The following is a 26,095-nucleotide window of genomic DNA, read 5'->3' on the forward strand; positions in this document are numbered from 1 at the left end:
AGTCTGGGAAGTAAGCCAAGGCTGTAGTGAGCCATAATCAGTAATTGTACCACTACACACCAGCCTGGGTGACATAGCGAGACTCTGTCTAAAAGAAAAAAGAAAGAAACCTGAACTTTTTAGGTGTTTGTGATCGATCATTTACATCATTTGATATCCAGGATTTTTTTGCATCAATACTTTCTTGTCATGTTTTTAAAAAAATCTCTCTCTTTGGGCAAACTGAGGAAAGTAAAAAGAAAAAACTTTTTAGTCAGCAAATATCCATTTACCTTTTTCATTCAAGACAGCATAATGAGTTCTGTGGTGAGACCGCCATACATTTGCACTGCCAAAAGAGAGAGAGCATTTAGAGAGTATACAGATGATTGAAATACAAACATAGTGTGATGAGTGAGCGAAGTGTCTGGATAAGGTGCTCGGGGCTGGGAGGAGGACAGTTTTCAAGGGGATTTTCCACTGTGACTTGAAGGTGTTTAGCTTTATTCTTCTAAAGACGATAGTGCAGTATATTTGATGCCTTGTGTTTTGGCTATACAATCCTAGGAAGCGTTTATAAATGAAACTTGTTAGGTTATTCTTAGGTGTACAAGAGTTGAGCAAAAGTGCACCATTGGACCCTAGTTTTTAAGATAATGTCTGGGACACATCTGTATGCCTGAGTAATTTTTTTCTTTTTTCTTTGGTTTCTTGTTTATAGGAAGAGCATTAAGAAGTTGGTTTTGAAGAACCTTAATAATAGCAATCTCTTTTCTCCCGTTAATCGTGATTCAGAAAATCTAGCTTCACCATCTGAATATCCAGAAAATGGAGAGAGGTACACTGAATTCTGTTTTGAGTTGTTCTTAGTAGAGAGTCAGTCTCATTTTTAAGACATTCTTAGGAGTTTATGAAAATTTTTGAAGTTTGGTGAATATTGCAGAGAAGTATTACAGCTTATGAGCACATAGAAATCAAATCATATTTTTGTGTTTTGAATTCATTAAACCTTAAAATTATTGGAGTTCTGATTCAGTGCTTCAGAACTATTTTGGTATTTGTGTATCTTGTTTTGGACAGGGTTAGCATGTATTTGACACCCTTCAGCCCTTTAAAATAAGGAATATTTTGTCTGATGATTTTCTTTCTTTCTTTTTTTTTTTTTTTTTTTTTTTGAGACGGAGTCTCACTCTGTTGCCTAGGCTGGAGTGCAGTGGCCTGAGCCAAGATAGCCTCCCATGCTCAGGCGATTCTCCTGCCTCAGCCTCCCATGTAGCTGGAAATACAGGCACCTGCCACCATGCCTGATTAATTTTTGTATTTTCAGTAGAGACAGGGTTTCACAATGTTAGCCAAGGATGGTCTCGAACTCCTGACCTCAAGTGATCTGTCTGCTTTGGCCTCCTAAAATGTTAGTATTACATGTGTGAGCCACCGTGCCCAGTCTTATACAGTGATTCTTAATAGTTAGGTATATGTTCTTTCATTTTAGAAATTTATTTATTTATTTATTTTGAGGTGGAGTTTTGCTCTTGTTACTCAGGCTGGAGTGCAATGGCACGATGTCGGCTCACTGCATCCTCTGCCTCCCAGGTTTAAGCAATTCTCCTCCCTCAGTCTGCTGAGTAGCTGGGATTACAGGCATGCACCTCCACTCCCGGCTAATTTTTTTTTTTTTTTGTATTTTTAGTAGAAATGGGGTTTCATCATGTTGGTCAGGCTGTTCTTGAACTCCTGACTCAGGTGATCCACCCATCTCGGCCTCACAAAGTGCTGGGATTACAAACGTGATCTACCACACCCAGCCGAAATTTATTTTTTTTATAAATATATTTTATAATATAAAGATTATGCATGGGCCGGGCGCGGTGGCTCACACCTGTAATCCCAGCACTTTGGGAGGCCGAGGCAGGCTGATCACCTGAGGTCGGGAGTTTGAGACCAGCCTGACCAACACGGAGAAACCCCATCTCTACTAAAAATACAAAATTAGCCAAGCATGGTGGCGCATGCCTGTAATCCCAGCTATTTGGGAGGCTGAGGCAGGAGAATCGCTTGAACCTGGGAGGTGGAGGTTGCAGTGAGCCGAGATCACGCCATTGCACCCAGCCTGGGTGACAAGAGTGAAAACTCTGTCTCACAAAAAAAAAAAAAAAAAGATTATGCATGAAAGATGTGTTCTGTAAACTGCTTATTTCCATTTATTTTGTTAGAAATGCCTTTCCATTATCTGTATGCATATATGTGTCTTTTCTTTTTTAAATGATTGCATAAGTCATTATTGTGAATGTAAGATAACTTGACCAATTCCTTATTAGTGGTCGTTTAGATTATCTGGTATCCCTCTACTCAAAACAGTGCTTCAGTAAAAATCCTCATATGCTGGCACATGTTCTCAGGGCCTCCCGAGGGCTGTATCACGAAAAAGAAAAATAAAAAAAAAGAAACTCGTTGTATAGACACCTTTGCACTCCTATTTTTTTTCTTTTAGATAAAATTCTAGTGTGTTTTTTAAAATTATTATTTACAAAGCATTTTCTAACATTTTGTTGATTGTAATCTTAAAAATCTAACTTTTTTTTTGTTTTTAATCTTAAAATTAACCAGTTATTTGATTCCACAAAGGAGAGTATACAATAGAGACAGTAATTATCTGTTTCGCAGTACTGCTATAGTAAGTATTAAGTGAATTTTTAATATATGGAACTATCCAGAACAGTGCCAGGCACTTAGTAAAGGCTCAGTATTAGGTAGCTGTTATCATTGTTATTACTACTACAAGAGGTTAAAGTATTATTTCTTTTCCTTTTCAGATTTAGTTTCCTAAGCAAACCTGTTGATGAGAATCACCAGCAGGACGGAGATGAAGATTCCCTTGTGTCACGTTTTTATACTAATCCTATTGCCAAACCTATTCCTCAAACCCCAGAAAGTGCTGGAAATAAACACAACAACAGCAACAGTGTGGATGATACCATTGTTGCATTAAACATGCGTGCTGCTTTGCGAAATGGGCTGGAAGGAAGCAGTGAAGAAACCTCTTTTCATGATGAGTCACTTCAAGATGACCGAGAAGAAATAGAAAATAATTCTTACCATATGCATCCGGCAGGTCAGGTTCAGATTGGTGTTTAATCTCTTACCAGTCATTTGAGATGACTTGCTTGTTGCAGATACTCAACATATGGAAGTCAGCTGTTTGGCATTTTAAGTATTATTTTATGTGATCCCACATAGGAGAGCTTAAATGTTTAAACAGTTTTATGCTTCAGTTGATTCCGAGTTCGCATACTCTTTGGACCTTAGAGTATTAAAACTGATACATCTTCAATTATCCTGGTGTAGCCAAAGAACCCAAATTTTATAGCCAAAGAGACTATCCTGATATTTTCCCTAGCTTTGTAAACTCAGGTAGATTGCTTATTGTGATACATCTTCAATTATCCTGGTGTAGCCTAAAGAACCCAAATGTTACAGCCAAAGAGACTATCCTGATATTTCCCATAGCTTTGTAAACTCAGGTAGATTGCTTATTGTTTTTTGTTTGTTTTTTCTTGAGACAGAGTATCACTCTGTCACCCAGGCTGGAGTGCAGTGTCGCAGTCTTGGCTCACTGCAACCTCAACCTCCAGGGATCAGGACCTCTCATCTCAGCCACCCAAGCACCTGGGACTACAAGCACATGATACCACACCCTGTTAATTTTTGCATCTTTTGTTTTGCCATGTTGCCCAGGCTGGTCTCAAACTCCTGGGCTCAAGCGATCCTCCTATCTTGGCCTCCCAAAGTGCTAGGATTACGGACACGATCCACCATGCCCAGCCCATTTTGGGTGTTTTGTGGTATTCTTGAAGTGTCTGCAAAATTTATATTTAGTTTTCTTATTGCCATTATATATATATTTGGTCACTTAGTATCATAAGGAAAGAACTTTGTACTTTGACATTAAGAATCCCAGGTATCTGGGTGTGGTGGCTCAGCACTTTGGCAGGCTTAGGTGGGAGGATTGTTTGAACCCAGAAGTTTGAAATCAGTCTGGGCAACATAGCAAGACCTGATCTCTACAAATAATTTAAAAGTAATTAGCCAGGTGTGGTGGCACGTACCTGTAGTCACAGCTACTACAGAAGCTGAGGTGGGGGGATTGTTTGAACCCAGGAGTCAAGGTTGCAGTGAGCTATGATTATGCCACTGCACTCCAGCCTGGGTGACAGAACAAGATCCTGAAAAAAAAAAAAAAAAAAAAATCCAGGTGCTTAATCTGTATTTGTGTATGTATATCTACATGAATTTATTCTACTATATATCTTTTTAACATGAAGTTTTATATTAGTTCTAGTTTTCTTATTGCTGCCACCCAATTTAGAGTTCCCTTCCAAGAAGCAAGCATACAAGTGGGTGTTGCTGGAGACTGGAATTTGATCTGATGTTGGCCTGAAATACTTTTCTCTCAGAGAGCAAGTTAGCCTTATATCTAACTGCAAGTAGGACAAGGAGTGAATAGAACAAGCAAGCATACCATTGTTCCACTACTTTCCTTGAGTTTTTCAGTGCTCTGCTTTTTTTTATTCCGTTCTTTTTTTTTTCTATTTTAATTTTTCCTTTCTTCTTTCCTCCCTCCCCTCCTCCCTCCCTCCCGAGTTTCGCTCTTTGTTGCCCAGGCTGGAGTGCAGTGGTGCGACCTCAGCTCACTGCATTCTTCGCCTCCTAGGTTCAAGCAATTCTTCTTCCTCAACCTCCCGAATAGCTGGGATTACAACCACCCACCACCACACCCAGCTAATTTTTGTATTTTTAGTAGAGACGGGGTTTCACCATGTTGGCCAGGCAGGTCTCGAACTCCTGACCTCAGGTGATCCGCCTGCCTCGGCCTCCCAAAGTGTTGGGATTACAGGCGTGAACCACAGCACCTGGCGTAATAGTTCTTTTCCTTTGGCCATCAAATATCACTTACTTTTTTTTGTTTGTTTGTTTGTTTGTTTGTTTCAGCCAGAGTTTCGCTCTTGTTTCCCAGGCTGGAGTGCAATGGCACAATCTTGGCTCACTGCATCCTCCGCCTCCCGGATTCAAGCGATTCTCCTGCCTCAGCCTCCCAAGTAGCAGGGATTATAGGCCACTGCCACCACACCCAGCTAATTTTTTGTATTTTTAGTAGAGACAGGGTTTCACTATGTTGGCCAGGCTGGTCTCGAGCTCCTGACCTCAGGAAATCCACCTACCTCCGGCTTTCAAACTGCTGGGATTACAGGCATGAGCCACTGCGCCCAGCCATCACTTACTTTTTTGAGACAGTCTTGCTCTTACCTAGTCTGTAGTACAGTGGCACTATCTTGGTTCACTGCAACCTCTGCCTCCTGGGTTTAAGCAATTCTTTTGTGCTTCAGTCTCTTGAGTAGCTGGGACTACAAGCATGTGCCACCACACCCAGCTAATTTTTGTATTTTTGGTAGATAATAGATTTTTGCCATGTTGGCCAGGCTTGTCTTGGACTCCTGACCTCAAGTCATCTACTCACCCCAGCCTCCCAAAGTCCTTGGATTATAGGCGTGAGCCACCTTGCCTGGCTGGATTTTTCATTTTTCTTTTAGCTTTCTATTTGGGAGTGTAAATTTGAAAGATACAAGAGGTTTATGGGAAACAGGCAATGAAACAAGAAGTACTGGGTTTGGAGTTTTATATCTTCTTCTACTGTTAAATTACATTTTAAGCCAACGCAAGTTATTTCCACTGTAGGTTTCGGTATCCTTGTGTGTCAAATAAAAGAAAAAGCGGATTAAGCCTTTCTCAGAGTGTTTTATGGGATACCTTTTACAGTCTGGGATGTTAATGGATATTCTTTGAAAAGAATGTTCTGTGGTTAAGTCTGGAAAAACACGAGGCTAAGCAGAGTTTAATAGGCTATTTACTATAAGATTTAGGCTCTTTGTTGTATCATATGTATGTTCTTCAAACCTATTTGACCATGAAGCTTTTTTCACACACACACCCCCACCCCCACCCCCACACCCCCACACCCCTTCTCCTAGGAATCATGTTTGGTAGAAAATTAGTTTGGAAAAATTGTGCGTTCCGATATATTTTACCTTTATACGATGATTTAGTTGCTGATTATTTCAGGTTATTTATTTATTTTTTCTGTTATTATTATTTTTTTTTTGTCACAGGTATTGTTCTCACTAAGGTTGGTTACTATACTATTCCATCTATGGATGACCTTGCTAAAATTACCAATGAAAAAGGAGAGTGCATTGTCTCTGACTTCACTATTGGTCGGAAAGGTAAGTGTGAGTTTAGCATTTAGTGATTAAGCCAGAGAGTTGCACCTTATTTTTGTAATTAGGGGAAGCTTTTGGTAGCTGAATCTGTGTTTTCCTACATTTGGGCCCACCTTGGCCTGAATCTTAGATACTTTGATTGATAAGTAATAAAACAACAAAGACTGGAACCATGTAAAAAAATTTTTTTTTTTTTTTTTCTGTTGAGATGGGTTCTTGCTACATTACCTGGCAGATCTCAACTGCTGGGCTCAAGCATTTCTCCTGCCTCAGCCTCCTGAGAAGCACAGAGCCATATAATATTCTTTGGGCTTAGATATACCTGTTTGGTGCTAGTAACTATTTGGGTCATTTTAATCTTCTGTAATTAAAGAAAATACTGGAAATACCAAGAACTACTGAGAAAATTGAATAGTAGGCAAGAGATGTGTAACACTTAGCATCAACTTCATGTTATTAAGTTATTACTGATAATTTTCTTAGGGAAATGTCGTAGGAAATGTCACTGTGCTATATTGTATTAAAAAGAGCTCAGGCATTTTAAGCCATATGCCAGGTCAAGTACAAAGGTTTGTTTATGTAACAGCATTGTAGATAGATGGGAAGAGATTTAAGAAGGTTGTTTTGAGGCTAATGGAAGTTTTATAAAAATGCAGATGTTAGGCCTGTCGCAGTGACTCACGCCTGTAATCCTAGCGCTTTGGGAGGCTGAGGTAAGACGATCACTTGAGCTCAGAAGTTCCAGACCAGCCTGGGCAACATAGTGAGACCTCACCTTTACCAAAAAGTAAAGAAAATTAGCCAGGCATGGTGATAAGTACTTGTAGTCTCAGCTACTTAGGAGGCTGAGGTGGGAGGATTGCTTTAGTTTAGGAGGTTCAGGCTGCAGTGAGCCAGGACCACTGCACTCCAGTCTGGTCAACAGAACAAGACCTCGCCAAAAAAAGAAAAAAGAAAAGAGAAATACAGATGTTAAATCAGGTAACAACATAATTGAAGTTACTCCCTAAGTCCCCATTCTTACCAGTCTAGGAATTGCTGGATGATTTAAAATACTAATATTTAAAACTGTCTTCTCCTTGTGATTGTTTAATCACTATAGTTGTAAAGTAGGTATTTGCCTTTATACAGAATGAATTTTTAACTATTTGCTCTGATTTATAGGTTATGGTTCAATCTATTTCGAAGGAGATGTGAATTTGACAAATCTAAATTTGGATGATATTGTGCATATCCGAAGGAAAGAAGTAATTGTCTACTTAGATGATAACCAAAAACCGCCTGTGGGTGAAGGGCTAAATAGGTAAGAGTTTATGTATATCAGAAAATTATCAGCTAAATCATAGTTTTTTTTTCTGTCAACATAAATGTGTTTAGATGTATGCTTCTGTAGCTTGCTTTCCTTAGTAGAGTACATATATTGTCTCTGACTTAAAAGTATAAATGGCAAAGAAATGCTGTGTTATGATTTTGAACTCCTTTTCCCTGATTTTATTTTTTTAATTTTTTTTTTTACATCCCTTGGATTCTATTTTATTTTATTTTATTTCATTTCTTTTTTTTTTTTGAGACAGAGTTTCGCTCTTGTTGCCCAGACTGTAGTATAGCAGAATAACATCAGTTTACTGCAACCTCCAACTCCTGGGTTCAAGCGATTCTCCTACCTCAGCCTCCCAAGTAGCTGGGATTGTAGGCGCCCACTACCATGCCTGGCTAATTTTTGTATTTTCAGTAGAGACAGGGTTTCACCATGTTGGCCAGGCTGGTCTTGAGCTCCTGACCTCAAGTGATCCTCCCACCTCGGCCTCCCAAAGTGCTGGGATTACAGGTGTGAGCCACTGTGCCCAGCCTCCCTGATTTTATTGGGTCCAACTGCTAATTTCAAAAACTCTTTTTAATAGTGTTTTGCTTTATTCCTGTTTCTGCTGTGGCTATACTTAACTCTCTATTTTAGTGTGAGAGCCTAGCTTCTAATATAATATCTCTTTAGTCAAGTGAAAGGTCTGTAGTTAAAAATCATTTATCTTTATAACCTACCAACCCTGAATCAGGAAGAGATAGAAAATCTGAGCAGATCGATCGATCCTTTGCTTTGCTTTACTTTGCTCTACCGTGCTGTGCTCTGCTTTGCTTTCCTTTTTTGTTTTCCTTTTCCTTTCCCCTCCTTTCCCTTTCCTCTTCCCCTTCCCCTTCTTTTCTTTTCCCTTTCTCCTCTTTCTTTCTTTTCTTTCTTTCTTCTTTCGAGACAGGGTTTCACTCTTTTGCCCAAGCTGGAGTGCAGTCTTAGCTCACTGCAACCTCTGCCTCCTGGGTTCAAGTGATTTCCTGCCTCAGCCTCCAGAGTGGCTAGGATTATAGGTGCCCGCCACCATGTGCAGCTAATATTTGTATTTTTAGTAGAAACAGGGTTTCACCATGTTGCCCAGGCTCGTCTCAAACTCCTGACCTCAGGTGATCCACCCACTTCGCCTCCTGAATAGCTGTGACCACAGGGATGCACCACCATGCCCGGCTAATTTTTGTATTTTTTGTAGAGATGAGGTTTTGCCATGTTGCCTGCCCGGGCCGGTCTCAGACTCCTGAGCTGAAGTTTTTGGCCTGCCTTGGCCTCCCAAATTGTTGGGATTATAGGTGTAAGCCACCTTGCCCACCCTTAAATGATTTTCAGTAAGGTATAAAAATTACTTGGGGGTAGAGTGTGGTGTGGGGCACACATAAAAAAAACAAAAAGAAAAATATTTGATCGGGAGAAGACAATCTCTGTAACAGAGGATGCTGGAAAACTGGATATCCACATACAAAAGAGTGAAGTTACATCATATACAAAGATTAACCCAAAATGGATAAAATACCTAAGTATAGGATCCAAAAATGTACAACTCTCAAAAGAAAACACAGAGGAAAAGCTTCATAACATTGGTTTTGGCAATGATTTCTCAGATACAACATCAAAAAGTGTAAGCAACAAAAGCAAAAATAGACAAATGATACTCTATCAAACGAAACCTTCTGCACAGCAAAAGACAAGTGAAAAGGCAACCTATAAGAATAGGAGAAAATATATGCCAGTCATATTTGATAAGAAGTTAATAGCCAGAATGTAAAGAATCCTGCGATTCATGGCCGGGCGCGGTGGCTCAAGCCTGTAATCCCAGCACTTTGGGAGGCCGAGACGGGCGGATCACGAGGTCGGGAGATCGAGACCATCCTGGTTAACACGGTGAAACCCCGTCTCTACTAAAAAAATACAAAAAACTAGCCGGGCGAGGTGGCGGGCGCCTGTAGTCCCAGCTACTTGGGAGGCTGAGGCAGGAGAATGGCGTGAACCCGGGAGGCGGAGCTTGCAGTGAGCTGAGATCCAGCCACTGCACTCCAGCCTGGGTGACAGAGCAAGACTCCGTCTCAAAAAAAAAAAAAAAAAAGAATCCTGCGATTCAACAGCAACAACAAAATAATAACCCATTTAAAAAAAGAGCAAAGAAAATGGGTGCAGTGGCTTATGCCTGTAATCCCGGCACTTTGGGAGGTGGAGAAGTGAGGATTGCTTGAGGCCAGGCTGGTCTCGAACAGAGGTTACAGCGAGCTGTGATCATGCCACTTCATTCCTCCCTGGGCAAGAGAGGGAGACCATGTCTCTGTAAACAAAAAACAAGAAAATATTGGCAAAGGACTTGAATTGACATTTCTCCAAAGATATACAAATAACCAAGAAGTACATGAAAAGATGCCCAACATCACTAATCATTAGAGAAATGCAAATCAAACATACCCATTAGGATGGTTACTAGAAAAAAAGATGGCCAGATGCGGTGGCTCATGCCTATAATCCCAATACTTTGGGAGGCCGAGGCAGGTGGATCACTTGAGCCCAGTCTGGCCAACATGGCAAAACCCCGTCTCTACGAAAAGTACAAAAACCTGTAGTCTCAGCTACTTGGGAGGCTGAGGTACGAGACTCACTTGAACTTGGGAGGCAGAGGTTGCAGTGAGCTAAGAATGTGCCACTGCACTCCAGCCTGGGTGACGGAGCGAGACTCAGTCTAATAAGAAATTAACATGTGTCTGCCAATGTGGAGAAATTGGAACCTTTGTGCGCCATTGGCGGGAATGTATAACAGTGCAGCCACTGTGGAAGACAGTATGGTGGTTCCCGTAAGAGTTAAAAAGAGAATTACTGTCTGATCTAGCAGCCCCACTTCTGGGTATATATGCAAAATTGAAAGCAGGATTTCAAGCATTTGTATGCCCGTGTTCATAGCAACACTATTCACAACAGCCAGTAGGTAAAAGTCGCCCAAATGTTCACTGATAAGTGAATGGGTAAACAATGTGATATATACATGCAATAAAACACTATTCAGCCTACAGAGAAGATTAACATGGCCCCACAGAAGGATAACACACAAATTCATGAAGTGTTCCGTATTTTTTATTTTAAAAATTTAAAAATATATGTTATTCAGCCTCAGGAAGCAAATTCTGATATATGCTACAACATGGATGAACCTTGAGGACACACTAAGTGAAGTAAGCCAGTCACAAAAAGTCAAATAGTATATTGTAATGTATCTGGGATAAGTCAACTTCATAGAAACAAAGTAGAGTGGTATTTGCCAGGAGATCCAGGAAGCAGGAAATAGAGAGCAGCATCTACCTATTACATCCTAGTCACTGTGTTTAGGTGTAAGGCATACAAAATGAATAGGATACAGCACTTGAACTCTGGTGTTAATATTAGAAGTGGTACACTACCACTCTTGTAGTCATCTTCACACCAATATTCCTCATACTTCATTTTCAAAGCATTTGTTTTTAGTAAATAGGTAGTAGCTGTTTTTTTTTTATTATATAGTACAGTAACCCTTTTCATAAGACTTGGTTCATACCACTGGACTGTAACTTAAGTTAGTGATTCCTAGCTTAAGTGTGAAAATTAGATTGGAAATAATTGATGTACTGTGGTAATTTAAATAAATGTGATCTGACTCTAGAACCAGATACTGAGTTAGTCAGTGTAGGAGTGACTCCTTGCTCTTAGGCTTATGGGGCAAAATTCACTTTATGACACATGCAGAATAATTCCAAGGCAACATAGTTACCATTATTCACTATTTATGTGTTAGGTGGCTTTCTGGTCTTATATATGAAGCGTTTGTACTTTAACTGGTTACTTTAATTGGTTATGTTTTACAGGAAGGCTGAAGTTACATTGGATGGAGTTTGGCCAACAGATAAAACATCTCGTTGTTTAATAAAGAGCCCAGATCGCCTTGCTGATATCAACTATGAAGGAAGATTGGAAGCAGTTTCAAGGAAACAGGGAGCTCAATTCAAAGAATACCGGCCTGAAACTGGTTCTTGGGTGTTTAAGGTATAGTCATTTAACCCAGTTCAGACTTTATAATTATAAACTATATTTGGGGTCATAAAACATTTATGTTGGAAGAGATCCTTTCCTAAATTCTATTGATTGATTGATGGGGGTCTTGCTTTGTTGCTCAGGCTGGAGTACAATGGTGGGATCATAGCTCCCTGCAGCCTCAAACTCCTGGGCTAAAGCAATCCTTCTGCCTCAGCCTCCCAAGTAGCTGGCACTACAGGCATGAACTACCATGCCTGGCTACTTTTTAAAAATTTTTGTAAAGATGGGATTTCTCAGTGTTGACAAGGCTGGTCTCCAACTCCTGGGATCAAGCAATCTTCCCTCCTTGGCCTCCCAGAAGTACTGTGATTACAGGTGTAAGCCACTGCACCCAGCCAAATTCTCTAAATTTATTTTTTTAAATTTGGAAAGAGATGTACAGATACATTATGATTCGCTCCAAGCTACAAACCTAGTTAAAATTCAGCGGTAATGAGCTCTTATAAACTCTGGGCTCATGATTGAAGTCCTCTACCCACTTCCTATGAGGATTTATAAATACATTTCTAAGGTATAGTTTTTCTAATGTTTGTTATCATTAGGGGCTTCAGTAATTCATCAGGCAGTTTTCTGTTGGATCAACTCTTCCTATGTAATTGTCATTCTTACTTTTAAAGATTTTTGGAGATGAAGAGGTTGACTGTCCTTAGTAGTTTAACCCAATGATTTCCTCCCATTCTGGGCTGGTTGAATTTAACTTGTTAAGGCCCTTGTGTAGATAGAGGATAACAGACAATATATGTCTGTGAAAATCGTAAGTCTTTGGATTAAGTTTCCTATATTAATGATTACAGTTTAAGTGACATTTTAATGTATATTATGTAATATTTATTAATTTACTAGTGTGAGCAACTAGTACATACATCAGACGTCTTCTAAATCTTACATAGAAGTGTGATAGGTGACATATTTTGCTTCAAATACTTTGATATTTCTCCCTTTTTCTTTCTTTTTTCTTAAGGTAATGCTGCAAGATTGCAAAGGCAGGTATTGTGAAAGCATAATGTTTAAGTTGATTTTGTGGGGTTCCTCTCTTCCTTAGGTCTCCCATTTTTCTAAATATGGCCTTCAGGATTCTGATGAAGAGGAGGAGGAGCATCCATCTAAAACTAGTACAAAGAAGTTGAAGACTGCTCCTTTGCCTCCTGCAGGCCAGACTACCCCCTTGCAGATGGCTCTTAATGGCAAACCTGCACCTCCACCTCAGGTAGAGAAAGGACAGTGAATTTGAATGGAATCCGGGATACCGAAGTTGAAAGCAAGTCATTCAGCTAATACAAAGCTGTTTTATGACCCTTGGAACTTTGAAGAGTACAAACATTGGCAATCACGTTGAAACAATTACAAGGGAGGGCGTGAGGTCATGCAGGCGTCTGTCTTTTTACTTGAGAGATTTAAAGAATTACCTTGCTGTTTGGATTATTCCTCTACACATTGTCATTTTTAAACCCTTCATTCTCTCATTTGGATTTGCTGAATTCTCTGCTCAGTGATTAACTTAAGATTTGCTCATGTGGGTTCATGCACAGTAAATTCTGCTTTTATGGAATACCTGATGTGCAGTTTAATCTTTTTCTTTACCTCCATGTTTTTTAAAAGTTACATTAGCTTTCTGAAAGGGTTTTTGATCTCCATTTTTTTCAAATTGTTTACGTATACTTGGGTAACCTTGTTATTTGTATTTTAATAGTACATAATCTTTATGAAAAATAGTTTTGGAATGTAAATGAATTATTTGGCTTGGGGAGATTAGGGCCTACATTATTTATCACAATTACTTGTATCATTGATACGGGATTTCTTTGTAAAGCATCCTCTACCTCTCAGCTGCTGAAAGCTAGACCTTTGGGATTTTCCATGCTATAATTCTTATGGCTGCTGAAATGTGTGGTTTTTATGATTTATTAAATAATCTCTTGGGAGGCATTTCTGGAGAATGTGTGTATATACATGTTTGCGCGTACAGAGTGAGGGGAGGGTATGATAAATGTGGGAAACTGGAAATATATTGACTTTTATGTTTATAATCTTTGTAGCATTTAGAATGCCCCTAAGAAATCTCCATTGACAAATGAAATGCTATAAGTAGACTTGGTTTTCCAGTTATCCATATTCATTTTGTCTCATATGCTTTGTATCATCTCCTTCTTTCCTAATTTTTTATAATCTTACATATATATATATTTCTTATAAATATATATATATTTCTGAGGGAAAGAGTCAGATGGCCTTATTTTCTGTAATAAAAGTAATATGTAGGATCTGAAAAATACCTCTTTACAGTTGGCCCAACTGAAAAAGAAAAGCTTCATTTATGGACAGACAGGAAAATGTTTGTAATGTTGACAATGAATAGTTTCCAGGTTCTTTAATTGCCAGAATAGAAATAGTAGAAAAATAACTGTAAACTCCTATATTGACACTTGTGTATGTGAGAGCTCTTTGAAAAATTGAGCACCCAAAAATATCAGATCAAGGTTCTAGCAAAAAGAGGTAGTAAGGATTTAAAATGGGCAAGTAGCTTTTTTTTTTTTTTCTTCACTTTTTTTTTCCCTTCAGAAAGAGTCTCACTCTGTTGCCCAGGCTGGAGTGCACTGGAGCAGTCTCGGCTCACTGTGGCCTCTGCCTCCCAGGTTCAAGCAGTCTCATTCCTCAGCCTCCCAAGCATCTGGGACTACAGGGCCGCACCACCACGCTCATTTAATTTTTTGTTTTTAGTAGAGAGTGGATTTTGCCATGTTGGCCTCAACTCATGTTGTCTTGAGCTCCTGGCCTCAAGTGATCCTCCCACCTTGGCCTCCCAAAGTGCTGGGATTACAGGTGTGAATTACCACACCTAGCCTGAAATGGGCAAGTAGCTTTGACTGAGGAAGTGGAAATGGGCTTTGACCTTTTGGTTGGGAAGAGCAGAAATGAGAGAAATGGATAGAGGTATTTAGATATCCAGACTTTAGGTTTTGTTTACTTGTATTATTTTCGAAGGCCTTGAGCTTGGTATGTTGGAGCAGAAATGTAGGACTCTAGAGAATTCTTTCATATTTATTGCTCACTGACCCAAGTGAGGCAGATGGGAAATGCCAGTGGGTTTGTTATTAGCACCAAAGACCCTACATTTTACTTGGCATGGGGAAACTACTTGTGCCATTTGAGTAAACTAGAAACAGCAGTCTTCTCTGTGTCAAAATGACTGCATACTGTCACCCCTTAAAGAGGTTGATTGCACAACTTCATCTTACTTTTTTTCATGGGGGAGAAAGGCCTGTTTCTTTAGGTATTTAGGAAGATGTGTATTTTTCTTTAATAGTCACATTTATTCCATTACCTTTTATATAATATCGTCAGTCCCTGTTTCCAGTTGGTTCTTAAGCCTCACTTTTGCTCTTAAAAAAAGCAAGTAAGTCTAAGCAACCAGAAAACATAAAGGTAACTAAATTTTCATGTGATCTTCTCTCCTGTACCTTTTAGGTTAGAGAAAATGTTGGTTGGCAGATAAACCTTAGTCACACAGATGAATTAAGGTAGTTGCAGAGTGTTTTGTTCTGTGGTTAGAACATTAGTTTCAAAATCCTGGTCTGGGATCCAATTTCCACCTGGCTGCATCAATGCCCTGGTAAGCTTAACTTAGATTCCACAGATTTGGCATGGGGCTCAGGCATATTTATATTTTAATGCTTCTCCCCAGGTGGTTGAAATGTGCAATCAGGTTTCAAAACTGTGTTGAAAGACCTCAGGCCTTTGGCACTCAGATACTACATGTAGGTTTTTACCTCAGCCTTCTAACTGAAGAGTGACTTGTGTTCAGTAACATCAAGGCAGGCTAATTGGCTTGCTCAGGAGCAGTATTGTTAACTAAGTGAATCCATTCAAATAAGTTAATAACTTTTTTTTTTTCCCTGAGGCAAAGTTTTCCTGTGTTAGGCTGGTTGAACTCTTGGGGATCAAGCAATCCTTCCCACCTCAGCCTCCCAACTAGCTGGGACTGCAGGTGCATGCCATCATGCCAGCTAATTTATTTATTTATTTTTTTAGAGACAGGATCTTGCTATGTTGCCCAGGCTGGTCTCGGATTCTTGGCCAAATGAGTATCCTGCCTTGGCCTCCCAATATGATGGGATTATAGAACCGGGAGCCACAGTGCCCTGCCTAAATAAGTTTTAAACTTTTTTTAAAGGAAAAAGTGATTATTTTTTGTGGAGATGGGGTCTCAGTATGTTGCCTGTGCTGGTCTTGAACTTCTAGGCTCAAGTGATCTGCCTCAGCCTTGCAAAGTGCTGGGATTACAAGTATAGGCCACCACGTCCAGCCAAAAACATTCTTTACAGTTAGAAAACTAGTTATTTTTGAGACAGGCAACAATAGTAGTTATATTGGATCAAACTGTTTACCTGAGAGGACAGTATGAATTATTTAAATGCCTGTTTGACCTTGGACTTGTCATTCACTCTGTTGAATGAGGGTGTCTTGATATATCTTACTTTTCCTACTGAATTAAGCAATGCTCTATCTTTAGGTATTGGCAGCCTTGTTTGAATGAGGAACAGTCTTTGAGATATCTCAAGTCATTAAAGGTTTCAGTTTTGAAACCTTACCCTCCATATATTTAGAGAATCATTTTACATATATAATCTGTGCAGTTAGTATTAGTAATGGGCCATGCCATTATTTGGTAATAAATGTGATGCTGTCTTCAAGAGATTAACTGTAGGAAAGGGAGAGTTAAAATGGTGTCCTAGTTGACTGCTTCTTCCTGTACATGCCTTCCTTTTCCATAGACCTCCCAGTAGGCTTTCTCTTCCCTTTCCTCAGTTACTTCTGAGCCATCTTTTTTTTTTTTTTTTTTAAGTACACTTTTCTTTTCAGGACTGGCCTAAAAAGGGTACCTGATCTGCCAAGATATCCAGGAAAATAAGTACATAGACAACTTTGGGGGAGTTTGTTGCAATTACTTAGATATACTTTAACAAAATTTACCTAGAAGGTATTCTAGGCACTTAACCATAGTTTCATAGTAATTCGCTTCCCCCTTGTCCACTTATTAGATATCTTGTAGCTTTGAAGTCTGTTTGTGTGAATAGAGTAAATAAAAACTTGATCTTTAGCATTCTTCATAAACATATGATAAGTCCCTTAGGTCTCTAATCTAGTTATTTAATGAAATCCTCTCATTTTATCTGAAACAGTGTTCACGGTGAGCATCTCTTGATATTACCAGTATTTGGTGAATAGTGTAGTAAATTGGAACCACTCTCCCCCTCCCCATTTTTTCTTTCCTCCCACTCACTCTTATCTTTTTATAGTTTACTGCTTTCTCTACCATGTGCCAAGCACTGCATTAGGTAGTAGAAATAAGTAAATAAGTGTTGAACTTAGTGATGTGCTAGACACAGAAAACAGTAAGCCATAAACCATTTTATCAAGCCTCCACAATCTGTTGAGCCAAATATATATATACTTACGAAGTAGGAGTTTTCCCAGAGTTCTTAAAATTTATTTATTTTTATATATATGTTTTGAGACAGAGTCTCACCTTGTTGCCCAGGCTGGAGTGCAGTGGCATGATCTTGGCTCACTGCAACCTCCACCTACTGGCTTCAAGCAGTTTTCCTGCCTTAGCCTCCCGAGTAGCGGGGATTACAGGCATGCGCCACCATGCCCAGCTAATTTTTGTATTTTGAGTAGAGACGGGGTTTCACCATGTTGGCCAGGCTTGTCTCAAACTCCTGACCTCAGTTGATCCACCTGCTCTGGCCTCCCAAAGTGCTAGGACTACAGATGTGAGCCACCGCACCCAGCCTTTTTTTTTTTTTTTTTTTTTTTTGAGATGAAGTTTCACTCTCATCCAGGCTGAAGTGCAATGGCACAATCTCGGCTCACTGCAGCCTCCACCTCTCAGGTTCAAGCAATTCTCCTGCCTCAGCCTCCTAAGTAAGTGGGAGTACAAGCACCCGCCACCACACCTGGCTAATTTTTGTATTTTTAGTAGAGACAGGGTTTCTTCATGTTGGCCAGGCTGGTCCCGAACTCCTGACCTCAGGCGATCCACTTGCCTCAGCCTCCCAAGGTACTGGGATTACAGGCGTGAGCCACTGTGCCCAGCCACTGTTCTTAAAATTTAAATGGGAGCCCTGGGTTTTATCATCAGGGCTTTTCCTCCTTCGGGACTTTTTTTTTTTTTTTTTGAGACAGAGTCTCATTCTGTTGTCCAGACTGGAGTGCAGTGGCACAATCTTTGCTCATTACAACCTCCACTGCCTCCCGAGTAGCTGGAATTACAGGCATGTACCACTACATCGGCTAATTTTTGTATTTTTAGTAGTGACGGTTTCACCACCATGTTGGCCAGACTGGTCTTGAACTCCTGACCTCAAGTGATCTGCCCATCTTGGCCTCCCAAAGTGCTGGGATTACAAGCTCGAGCTATCACACCTGGTCTAGAATTTTTTTTGGTTTGAAAATATTTCAAATATTGGCTTAGTCATTTGCTAACATTTAGGATATAGGTAGTTGAATTTGTATTGTACCAATTAATTTACAGTGTGTTTCAGCTTTGAGTGTTTACCCTTTTAAATCATAGACTGTCATAGTTGTTTTTGAAACTGCTTACTAAATGTAAATATAACTCTTGACATTTTTAAACATAAAGGGATTCTTCCCAGATTAAAATTGTTCCTAATATTATTACTTTGTTTTTTGGAAGAGTAGATAGTGCTTGTGTCTTACGTGGTACTGCACAAGTAGAGCCCAGCTAACCTTAGGATTCAGTAACCCAAAAGTTAAGTTCCAGACCCAAGATTGTGTTGACTAGAAATTTATTTCTAAATGTTTTTAAGAAAAACCAAAGTTACTGGCGACTTTGATATTTGTACCTTTTGTTCTCTTTTTCCAGTGGCTTCTGGCTACAAGGCAGTGTTAGGAAGAGGTGACCCTGTGTAAATCAGAAAATTGTAGTTGCTAGCTAGATCAAGTAAAGCATAATCTTTGTCTCTGAAGACCACCATTTGTTTCACTATGGGTGCTGGTTTAGGTCCCAGACACCAGGTCATAAGATTAGAATGAGATGATTACATGAATCCTTATTTGGATCAAAGTACTTTTATAAGGGTTATTTTGGGGCAATTGATTTTAAATCACTAGCAAATCTGCTACCTTACCTCACTATAGAATGGGCTGAATCTAATAATTGCTATATCATATTCTGAATAAAGTAAATCTGATTTAGAATCTCTTTGTCTGTTTGGTGTAATTTAATGCTGCTTTCCTGATCTTTCTGCTGTCTACAGAGCCAGAGCCCAGAGGTGGAGCAGTTAGGGAGGGTTGTGGAACTGGACAGTGACATGGTAGATATCACCCAGGAGCCAGTTTTGGATACCATGTTAGAAGAGAGCATGCCTGAGGATCAGGAACCTGTGTCTGCCTCGACACATATTGCATCTTCACTGGGAATTAATCCACATGTCTTACAGGTGACGTCCTAACCCACCTTTTTTACGACAGAAAGCCAAACTAATATTTTATCTCCATTGCATAGGATCAGGTATCTTCCTTGGTTATTAAGACCATTGAGTGCTCACTGTAATGGGGAAAAAAAAATACAAGAATATGGCCAATATCTGGGCCTCATTCTCTTATTCAGGGAGAGAAGGCTATATTGAGAACTAGTAGATAGGGCTTCTGGTTTTAACTGCATTAGAATCCAGAGTCCTAGTTCCAATCCCAATTTTGTTGTGTTTTGTTTTTGAGACAGTTTCTTCGCTCTGTCACCCAGGCTGGAGTGGAGTGGTGCAATACTGGTTTACTGCAGCCTCCACCTCCTCGGTTCAAGTGATTCCCCTCTCCCAGCCTGCCGAGTAGCTGAGATTACAGGCATGTACCACCACCACACCTGGCTAATTTTGTGTGTGTGTGTGTGTGTGTATTTTTAGTAGAGACGGGGTTTCACCATGTTGGTCAGTGTGGTCTCAAACTCCTGACCTCAGGTGATCTGACCACGTTGGCCTTCCAGAGTGCTAGGATTACAGGCATGAGCCACTGAACCCCACCCCAATCTCAATTTTGTAACTATTACTTTGTGACTTTAGGCAAGTCATTTAACATCTGTGAGTACTGATTTTTCTCTGTAAAATATTTGTCTACATCACAGGGTACTTTTAAGACTCTGTATGTGCTCTACAAAATTTAAAAATTTTAATACCTGGCAGCACAGGTTTTTTAAACTATGTCTTTACTTCCCTTTATCCCAATGTGTTTTGGCATGTTATGTGTTTAACCTTTGGCTTATGTTTGACTTTAAAATTATTTTATCAGCAAACATAGCAGCTGTTGTGTGCCAGGCTCTCGTGAGACGCTATAGATAGAAGTATTGTATGAATTCTGCCTTTCAAGCACATACAGTGTAATGGGGTCCATCCATCACACAAATATACTAGCTCTGTACACAGCCTTGAGGAGGAGCAATATTTTTGGTTGTTGTAAACTGAATTTTTTTGGTACTGCCTTTCGATTCTGGGAAGCACATTCATTCTATAGATATTGCCTTTTTAGATCATGAAAGCATCGTTGCTTACTGATGAAGAAGATGTAGATATGGCACTGGATCAACGCTTCAGTCGCCTTCCTTCCAAAGCAGATACTTCTCAAGAAATCTGTTCTCCGAGACTTCCCATTTCAGCATCCCACTCATCGAAAACTCGTTCACTAGGTACAGTATAAAAGATGCTATTTTACAAGAAAGCTATACAGTCATCAAATCCTGCTTTTCACTTTTCTTCTTCTCACCCAAGTGGACTTCTCTAGCAGATATCTGCCAGACAGCTATACCTGTGACATAAGGATGCTAAGAGAAATTGTACTCATAAGTATTAAGAGTAGCCAGGTTTTTTGTTTTTAGAGACAGGGTCTCTCTCTCTGTTGCACAGACTGAGAGTGCAGTTATGCAGTCGCGCTCACTACAGCCTTGAGCTCTTGGGCTCAAGCAGTCTTCCTGTCTCCGCCTCCTGAGTAGCTAGGACTACAGGCATATACCACCACTGAACTAATTGTTTTTTTAAATGTTTGTAGAGATGGATCTTGCTATCTTGCCCAGGCTGGTCTTGAACTTCTGGCCTCAAGTGATCATCCTGCCTCAGCCTCCCAAAGTGCTGAGATTACAGGTATGCGTCATTGCACCTGGCAGGAGTGGCTGGTTTTTAAGAACTGTAATTACCTCTGTTTGTGCAGATGCAGAAGTGTATGGAGAAAAAAAGCATTTGTGCTTTGTTTAGGTTCAAGTTTTTGTTTGCTTATGATTGTGAATTAGATAGTTCAAGTTCTGACTTCCCAATTTTTATAACATTACTTAGAGAGTTCAGCAAGTTGTCCTGCACTGTACTCTTGTTGTGCAGTCCCAACAGCACTGTCCTACTGTCTTTCTTCTAGGGACAAGTATTGCTTCTCATAATGCACAGAGCACATCAGATTTTTACATTTTGCTAAACCTTTTTAAATTCCCAGGGAAGTGGTTACATATTTGATTTTTAAGTTTTTTCTAGTGGCCTTGTAACTATGTGGGATTGGAAATAAAGTTTTAATATCAGCAAAAAACTGAAGCAGATGTAGTTTCAACATATTTTGAAAGCCAGAGGAACTGGCAGAAAAACATTTGTTTATATTACCATAAAAACTAAGTATTTTTCAATTCTTTTGAGTTCCCTTATTATCAACTTTGCTTTTTAAACGTATTTTTAACTTCCCTTTGATATAGAGGAAAGAAAGAAAATATTTTAACCAATAAAGTATCAAACACTGTTAATAACCTTTTCCATAATGGATACTAAATCTGATACTTTAGTAACTGTTAACTCCATGCTTTAGACAAAAGCCATGTAAAATTGGGAAACAGGCACTGGTAATAAGAACTGTCCTTCAGCGGGGCACAGTGACTCATGCCTATAATCCTAGCGCTTTAGGAGGCTGAGGAAGGAGTATGACTTGTGGCTAGGATTTGGAGAGCAGCCTGGGCAACATAGCAAGACTCCATCCCTATAATAGCTAGCTAGCTAGCTAGATAAAAATTTAAATGTTAAAAAAAATTTTTTTTAAGAACTGTCCTTCAGAAGGTCACATGTGCAATTGTAAGATACCTAGTGTGTTCTTATTTCATTGACTGTAGCTAAGAGTAGAATAGGAATTTGAGTTTTGATCATACTTTTATATGTCCTAAGAAATCGTTACCTTTAGGATTCTGATAAGGGCGTCAGCGGTGGTGCGAGACTTAACCTTGGCTTATCTCCTAGTCCTGTCACTTTGTGAATTTGGACAAGTTACTTCTCTGAACTCAGTTTTCTCATATATACAATAGGAATGATAGTAATGCTAATCATTTAAAAGTTTTTGAGGCCAAGTGCAGTGACTCATGCCTGTAATCCCAGCACTCTGGGAGGCTGAGGCAGGTGGATCACGAGGTCAGGAGTTCAAGACCAGCCTGGCCTAGATGGTGAAACTCAGTCTCTACTAAAAATACAGAAAAATTAGCCAGGTGTGGTGGTGGGTGCCTGTAATCCCAGCTACTCAGGAGGCTGAGGCAGAGAATTGCTTGAACCCAGGAGGCAGAGGTTGCAATGAGCCGAGATCATACCACTGCACTCCAGCCAGGGCTACAGGGTGAGATTCTGTCTCCTAAAAAAAAGTTTTTGAAGAGTGTAATGAAATAACCTATACAAATGGCTTATACATAGTCTGCTGCATATTTTTAAACAGTATTAATAGTGTTGTTGCTTTTATTATTGTTGTAGATGTCATTATCATCATCATTAGAATCTTGTCCTGATTTCCTAGTTCAAAGAGTAATTTTTGCAAAATCTGACTTAGCCTGCTTCTGGTCATCCACATCTGATATAAGTAATTTGATAAAACGTTGAATGATTTCAGCCTTACTGATTTTTGTTACTGTTCAGGAAACAATAGCTTGTGTTTTGTAATAGTCTTTCTCCCCTTCATTCCCTCTTCATTTCAGTTGGTGGGTTACTACAATCAAAATTTACAAGTGGAGCTTTTCTTTCACCAAGTGCCTCTGTGCAAGAATGTCGTACTCCCAGAACAGCATCTTTAATGAATATCCCATCCACATCCTGTTGGTCTGTTCCTCCACCCCTGACTTCTGTGTTCACAATACCCAGCCCAGCCCCTGAGGTTCCGTTGAAAACAGTGGGTACACGTAGGCAACTAGGCCTAGTCCCTCGTGAAAAGTCTGTCACCTATGGCAAGGGAAAACTCTTGATGGACATGGCCCTATTCATGGGACGCTCATTTCGTGTTGGTTGGGGTCCCAACTGGACTCTTGCTAATAGTGGAGAACAGCTGAATGGCTCTCATGAACTAGAAAATCATCAGATTGCTGATTCTATGGAGTTTGGATTCCTGCCCAATCCAGTAGCTGTTAAATCGTGAGTCACATTTCATGATGCTTTTTGAGAAAGACAACATGATAGGTGAAAAAAACTATTCATTATCAGGAGGTTAGGGCCCTGCTTTGTCATCTTTCTAGATACAGTCTTAGAGAGTGTGTGTATTTTTTTTGGTTTTTTTTTGAGACGGAGTTTCGCTCTGTTGCCCAGGCTGGAGCGCAGTGGCACAATCTCAGCTCGCTGCAACCTCTGCCTCCTGATCTCAAGCTCTTCTCCTGCCTCAGCCTCCTGATAAGCTGGGATTACAGGTACATGCCACCACACCCAGCTAATTTTTGTATTTTTAGTAGAGACGCAGTTTCACCATATTGGCCAGGCTGGCCTTGAACTCCTGACCTCAGGTAATCCACCTTAGCCTCCCAAAGTGCTGGGATTACAGGCGAGAGCCACTGCACCTGGCCCATTTTTAAATAGTAGAAGATAATTGTGTAATTATAAATAAATGATTAATAAGATGACTGTTTTGCACCATCAGATTATGAAGAGTATATAATATTTACCTAATGGCTAAACTTTAGTTGGAAAAGTAACAGACCCAAAGCTAATACTGCAGCATTCCTTTGGTTTTCAGCCTTTTTATTGAATTAGCTGTTTTTTTCCTGATTTTTTGCTTAAAAATTAGTGATTTCTTCATATACAAATGATATTCTCAACTAAGCACATTTCCTGTGTCTTTCATAAAGTAGGTGTATGAACCGTGGAGAATCCATGTATAAGTATTTAGACATTCTGTATATATATATGTATGTTATAGTCTATTCATATATAGTTATATGTTTCTCTGCCTTCCCGATTAACAAGTGCATATATGTGGGTATAGTTCTGCCTATACTTTATATATATAATAAATATATATGCCTTACAGATAATATATAAATTTTTCTGGTAGCTGTCAGACAGTATGTATGCAGTGTCCTATGTAAAATATGTGACATTTTCATATTTACTTTTTATAATTATAACAAATTATGTCATCTTTGCAACAGATTAAATTAAGGTGATCACCTTTTTTTTTTTTTTTGGAGACGGAGTCTCGCTCTGTCGCCCAGGCTGGAGTGCAGTGGCCGGATCTCAGCTCACTGCAAGCTCCGCCTCCCGGGTTTACTCCATTCTCCTGCCTCAGCCTCCCTAGTAGCTGGGACTACAGGTGCCCGCCACCTCGCCCGGCTAGTTTTTTGTATTTTTTAGTAGAGACGGGGTTTCACCGTGTTAGCCAGGATGGGCTCGATCTCCTGACCCCGTGATCCGCCCGTCTCAGCCTCCCAAAGTGCTGGGATTACAGGCTTGAGCCGCCACGCCCGGCCGGTGATCACCTATTATCCTTCATATTTATGTATTTTTGAGACAGTGTCTCACTTGTCACCTAGGCTGGAGTGTAGGTGCATAAGTCTCCACTTCCTGGGCTTAAGTGATCTTCCCACCTCAGCTCCCCAAGTAACTGGGACTACAGGTGCACACCACCATGCTTGACTAATTTTTTGTATTTTTTGTAGGGATGGGGTTTCACCATGTTTCCTGAGCTCAAGTGTTGCTCTACCTTGGCCTCCCAAAATGCTGAGATTACAGGCGTGAGCCACCCTGCCCAGACTATCCTTCATTTTTAAAGTTGCCTTTGAAAAAATAAAAAACAACAATGTCTCTTGAACCTCACAATTAAGAATGTTGATCCTAAATTTAGTTATTCTAGGTTAAGCATTATCTTGTGAATTTTGAAGGTTATTAATATCAGTCTTGAAAATTGGATCAAGGGACCAGGTACAGTGGCTCACGCCTGTCATCCCAGCACTTTGGGAGACCAAGGTTAGGGCAGGGTAGACCAAGGTAGGTCACTTGAGGTCAGGAGTTCAAGACCAGCCTGGCCAACATGGTGAAACCCCGTCTCTACTAAAATGTGCACGATGGTGCACATTTGTAATCCCAGCTACTAGGGAGGCTGAGGCAGAAGAATTGCTTGAAGCCAGGAGGCGGAGGTTGCAGTAGCTGAGATCATGCCACTGCATTCTAGCCTCAGTGACAGTGTGAGACTCCATCTCAAAAAAAAAAAAAAATTGGAACAAGCCCAGCTTAGCTATATATATGCCCATTGTAATTTAGAATCAGTTCTTTAGTATCTATAAGCTTAGCCTCATGACTTTTGATACCCAAGTATAATTTGAGAAACAGGTATCCCACAATAACTTTTGACCCTTGAGTTTTACCCAGTTGAAAATCTAACTGTTAGGATTCGCATGCTTGTTATAACCTGGCCTAAGAAGCCTTTGTATTCTGAATGCATTAATCAGATTTTTTTTCCCCAATATATAGCAGATAAGTTCAGTATAGTTTAAGGAACAAAATTTCTTTAAAACCACAGTGAAATGTTTGCCTTCTGTTTGTAACCACAAAAAGAAACAGTGGTTTGGTTGAAGTGAAATCTTAGCTTTTGTCTTAGGTTCATTTTCTATTCTATTCTTCATTTGCTCTTGTAGCCTAACTGAGTCCCCATTCAAAGTTCACTTAGAAAAACTCAGTTTGAGACAAAGGAAGCCAGATGAAGACATGAAATTATATCAGACACCTCTGGAGCTCAAATTAAAACACAGCACTGTCCATGTGGATGAACTGTGCCCTCTCATTGTCCCCAATCCGGGAGTTGCTGTCATTCATGACTATGCAGATTGGGTTAAAGAAACATCAGGAGACTTACCAGAAGCACAAAGTGAGTATACATTATGTTTTTAATCTTTGATGTCCCAGTAATAGGGGTGGTAGTGTACACGGGAGTTCTTGATACCAGTCTAGTAGGTAAATGCCTGTACTTGTCATTTTCTGAGGCTGAGTTTAAGCAGATTCCCAAGCAAGAAGAAATTGTCACTATATTCTTGTCACTTTGTTCTTTTACCCATTAATGTACAAATTCTTCCACAAAGAATTGTAGCCAGTCAAATCCTTGGATTTATAAAATTGCGTTTCTTACCCAATCCAGAGAACATAGGGAG

At 39.8% G+C, this 26,095-nt stretch overlaps 1 protein-coding gene and 1 non-coding gene across 10 annotated transcripts in view; both read left to right on the forward strand.

Annotated features, from left to right (window-relative positions):
- The window catches only part of NUP98 (nucleoporin 98 and 96 precursor), a 120,330-nt gene that overhangs the window by 66,805 nt on the left and 27,430 nt on the right, over positions 1-26,095 (forward strand). For 6 of the 9 annotated variants that reach the window (XM_045370328.2, XM_045370331.2, XM_045370329.2 and 3 more), the window contains 10 exons: positions 701-817; positions 2,793-3,091; positions 6,144-6,257; positions 7,419-7,557; positions 11,448-11,625; positions 12,719-12,883; positions 18,957-19,139; positions 20,218-20,374; positions 22,667-23,096; positions 25,586-25,815. In XM_045370328.2, coding sequence (XP_045226263.2) covers positions 701-817; positions 2,793-3,091; positions 6,144-6,257; positions 7,419-7,557; positions 11,448-11,625; positions 12,719-12,883; positions 18,957-19,139; positions 20,218-20,374; positions 22,667-23,096; positions 25,586-25,815 — 2,012 coding nt within the window. Of the gene's footprint in view, positions 1-700; positions 818-2,792; positions 3,092-6,143; positions 6,258-7,418; positions 7,558-11,447; positions 11,626-12,718; positions 13,603-18,956; positions 19,140-20,217; positions 20,375-20,733; positions 20,826-22,666; positions 23,097-25,585; positions 25,816-26,095 lie in introns of those variants that run through there. The other 3 variants (XM_074014555.1, XM_074014554.1, XM_074014553.1) reach the window with 2 other exon arrangements.
- Positions 10,581-10,684, forward strand: LOC123568901 (U6 spliceosomal RNA). The gene has a single exon (XR_006692456.1). It is a non-coding gene; the product is annotated as a U6 spliceosomal RNA (small nuclear RNA).

The sequence above is a fragment of the Macaca fascicularis genome, chromosome 14, assembly GCF_037993035.2.
Source record: "Macaca fascicularis isolate 582-1 chromosome 14, T2T-MFA8v1.1".
Taxonomy (NCBI): domain Eukaryota; kingdom Metazoa; phylum Chordata; class Mammalia; order Primates; family Cercopithecidae; genus Macaca; species Macaca fascicularis.